Source organism: Phytophthora infestans, genomic scaffold, assembly GCF_000142945.1.
Source record: "Phytophthora infestans T30-4 supercont1.26 genomic scaffold, whole genome shotgun sequence".
NCBI classification, from domain to species: Eukaryota; Oomycota; class Peronosporomycetes; order Peronosporales; family Peronosporaceae; genus Phytophthora; species Phytophthora infestans.
Genome location: NW_003303733.1, coordinates 324,644 through 328,544, shown reverse-complemented (window position 1 = coordinate 328,544; position 3,901 = coordinate 324,644). Strand labels below are relative to the sequence as shown.

Here is a 3,901-nt window from a genome sequence, read left to right as displayed (position 1 = left end):
AGAGTCGTGTTGGCCCCATTGACAGTGTGTTGATCTGGCCTTCATACCCGAACATCGGTGTGGACAACCGGAACCAATGGGATCTCCTACGAGACCTTCCCGGTGGAGTCGAGGGCGTCAAGGGCGTCATCGCTGACTTCCATCGTCGTGGTGTCCGTGTGATCATCCCGTACAATCCATGGGATATTGGAACTCGTGACGAGTCTGGAATGGAAGAAATGGTACGCATGTACAACGCCGACATCACGACCCTAACGGAAGTAGTGGGTAATGGAACATTGCATCGCAGTTTTTTTTTCCTTACCGTAATTTACCACCAAGAGACCACCTGAGAGCGAAAGCAACGTCTTTTGGATATTAGGGTAAGCTTAGCTTTAGACGACAACATTCAAACTATATTTATAAAACAATAGATAATTTTATTATTATCTTCTCTTAGCCACCAATCAGGAATAAGAAATCAGTCAGCGCCGCCAACTATGCTTTAGATCGTAAGCTTTGAGTTCTGCGATATGATTAGATAGGAACTTGTCGAAGCGTAGTTGCCACACTGGATGGCTATGAGCTCACACTGGATAACTATGAGTTCTCACGCTTGGCTAAGTACTTCGAGATAGATCTCTCCTTACGGTGCCATTCGACATGAGCAGCGCATGCACCATACGAACGGAATCGCTTGTTGCATCTTGGAGAGGGACACAGCAGATCAACTTCATCTTCTGACGACGAACCCGAATCCTGGTTCAAGACCATTTCCAACACAGGTGCGCGCATCTTGAAACCAGGAAGCACATCACCACCGTCAAGATCTCTCCACACACTGTTGTCAGAGCATTGTACGTCTCCATTGTCGTCGAGATAGTACTCATACATCCGCTGAAGGTCTGGGCGTGGGTCGATCAGCCAACCCAACTGGACGCCGTGCTGGAAATATTCATTTCTCATCTTTCGATCAAGAGCGCTGAGTTGAGAGCCTGGACCAGAGAGCTCATCAATCTCAACAACAAAGGTGGGGACATAGGGATCGCCACGATACGTCCACATCTGTTCACGAGTCAAATTCCTGTCATCATATCGCGGTGTGTATGCCACGTCGGGCATTCTCACGTTTGGCTTTCCGAGACGCTGCTCCAGAATGAACGCCCCTTGCGAGGTTGTCACTCTGCCTCCTACTCCAGACCACTTTGCCCAATTTCCGAGGAGCTCTGCGATCTTGGCCGCTACCTTCATATTGCCATACACGACCATTCGATAGGGACAGAAGCGGCCTTCGTCGATGAAGAACGCCGGCTGCTCGCCAAAAACGGGGTTCGCCAAAGGACCGAGCTTCTTCGCGTGATCATTTAGCTGCTCCAGCTCCACTCCAGGATAGTCCTTGATGTAGCACAAAGTCGTCTTCGTTTCCAAGTCGCACACGAGTCGCGTAAGGACGTCTTCGTGAGGTTTTTGCTTGTCCGCCATCGCTGCTCTTTCTCGAGAAATTACACGATGTGGTCAACACTTTTTAAGGTCGGTAGTTTTCAAGTTTGAAGGAAGCTGACAAAAATGTGGAGCCAAGGCCTCATTGCAGAGAGCAAGCGACAAGCTTGCGGCAAAGGATGCCGGAATTGTTTGAAAAGCGTGGCATACTGTTCGCCGTAAGACCGCAGGGGTGCTAGCGATATGTAGATTAGTAATACGCGCATAAAAAGTCATGAATGCGGAGCTTTGCCTTCTATTATAATATTTTATTCCTGATAATATAAAGTTTGTAATTTACAAAGATGACGTACTCACCTGAACAATACGAACTTAACAAAGAGCGAATCAAAGCTAAAACAAGTCAAACGCGACTGGCTAAGCAGCGAGAATATGATGAGAAGAATCGCAAAGAAATTTGTACTCGTAAGAAGAAGAATTACTTAAATAAATCCGAACTTAACCAAAGCGAACTTAGCTAAATATAAAAAAATTTTCTTAGATATAAAGTCAGCCCTAATATAAAGTCGATCCTGATACAAGATCCGATAATTATAAAGTCGATTCTCACGAGATTAATATAGACGAAGATATAAAGGCAATATGTTTGCATACGAACTCGCAGGATTAAAGAGATTTTAATATCCAAGCTGTCAAATGGGTAGCAGCTACCGGGTTAAGGTTCGAGGTAGAACTGGTAAGATGGTATATGTTAGCAGCAACTCACGTTCAGTCAACAAACAATTTGTGGCTAAGCAGTACAGTGTTTCAGCTGAAACCCTTGAGAAGCATATGTCGCCTGACTATAAGGATGATCCCAAGTACCGTTTTTACACTGGTTATCACATGGAATCACACCTATATGAGGGTGTCGAGGCTACTGATTTCTACGATAAGCTCGAGAACGTTCTTTCGACCCAGGCAAGTGCTTTTAAGGTAAATATTGCTCTTGGGTACGAACTTGTGAGCAAGACCGATCCTGATGATACTCGCTACTTCTATCCGAATCTCGCTAACACTTATGTGTTCAATAAGCCTGTCGCTATCAACAGCAAGGCTGATATTCGAAAGAAGGTGATATCGGAAATTCGGTCTATGGAGTTGGTTGACAAGCTGAACTACCCCATCTCTGGATATAAGCTAAATGCAATCACTGCATTCAAGATTTTCGTCTACCATCGCGACCATGCTCTTGGAGATAGCGATGTTAGTCTTGGGGAAGTTGATTACATGCTTATTTTCGCGAATATTCCAAAGGTTATTCGCGAAAATAAGCATATAATCAACTTCCCCACGGCTAACAGCAAGTGCGTCTTCCACTGCATCGCCTGGCACACATTCCAGAGCACCAAGAAGGATCCTCGCAGAATGCAGGCTCAGGTGAAGGATGCATTCAAGCGCTACTGCTATTTTAAGGGAAATAAGTAAACGTTGAGTTTATTTAGAAGCTTCAAGCCTATTGACCTACTACAGCTCGATGAGGTTGATGACTGCTCCCAACTCGGTTTTAACGTATACAGCATGGATGTAGCTACCGGAAATGTTGAAAGCATTCGTAGGTCGGACAATGGGTATGAAGCTATGGATATTCTATCACACGAGAAGAACGCTCTCTACATCAAGAGCATCGATATGCTCCAGTCTAAGTATCAGTGCCCCAAGTGTGAAATGATTTTTGTGAGTGGTGAAAGACTTAAAAATCACAAGAAAAACCAGTGCCAGCTTATGAATATTGAGAGCTTCCCCACTGAGCCAACTATATACAAACCGGCTTAGAACACGATACGATCGCTGCTTACGAAGTATTCCATCAAGGATGCTGACTATTACATCGATCACTTCATCGTTTATGACTTTGAGGCCATTCTTAAACCTACCGCGAATCAACACGGGGTGGGTACTGTCTTTGCGAACGAACACATACCTGTGTCGGTATCAGTAGCTGATAGTTTAACCGAGGGGGTGCGTTGCTTTGTAAATGACGACCCCAAGATTTTGCTTATGAATATGTTCAAATACATTGGTGATGTATCGGTGAAGATCCAACAGTACAATGTCGATAGTATAAGTCGCTTCTGCAGAAAATCATCAATGCACATGGTCTGACAGGTATGGAAGTCCCAGGCGCTAATTCTGATAAAAACTACAAGATGTCGGATGTTAATAGCTATATTAAGGGAGGGAAGTATGATAACTTCTTCCACTTCCATATCAGACTTGGTTTTGGTAAGCAAAGGTCTGATTATGGGAAACTGAAACAGCAGCTTGACCAGTACCCAGTATTCGGCTTCAATTCTGGTCACTACGATATTAACTTGATTAAGAAGGCTTTGTTTGCCGTAATTGGTACCGACAACATCAAATCTGTCATCAACCCCCCCCCAGCTACATGTGCATTGCTACATCAGACATGAAAATGATTTGAATCACTAACTATGTACCA

At 44.5% G+C, this 3,901-nt stretch overlaps 1 protein-coding gene across 1 annotated transcript; it reads right to left on the bottom strand.

Annotated features, from left to right (window-relative positions):
• Positions 1-579: 579 nt before the first annotated feature.
• PITG_12377 (uncharacterized protein) lies at positions 580-1,044 on the bottom strand (the record flags this gene model as incomplete). Its single annotated transcript, XM_002900245.1, has 1 exon — positions 580-1,044. One exon carries the CDS (start codon positions 1,042-1,044, stop codon positions 580-582), a length of 465 nt encoding a protein of 154 aa, XP_002900291.1.
• Between the last annotated feature and the right edge of the window lie 2,857 nt (positions 1,045-3,901).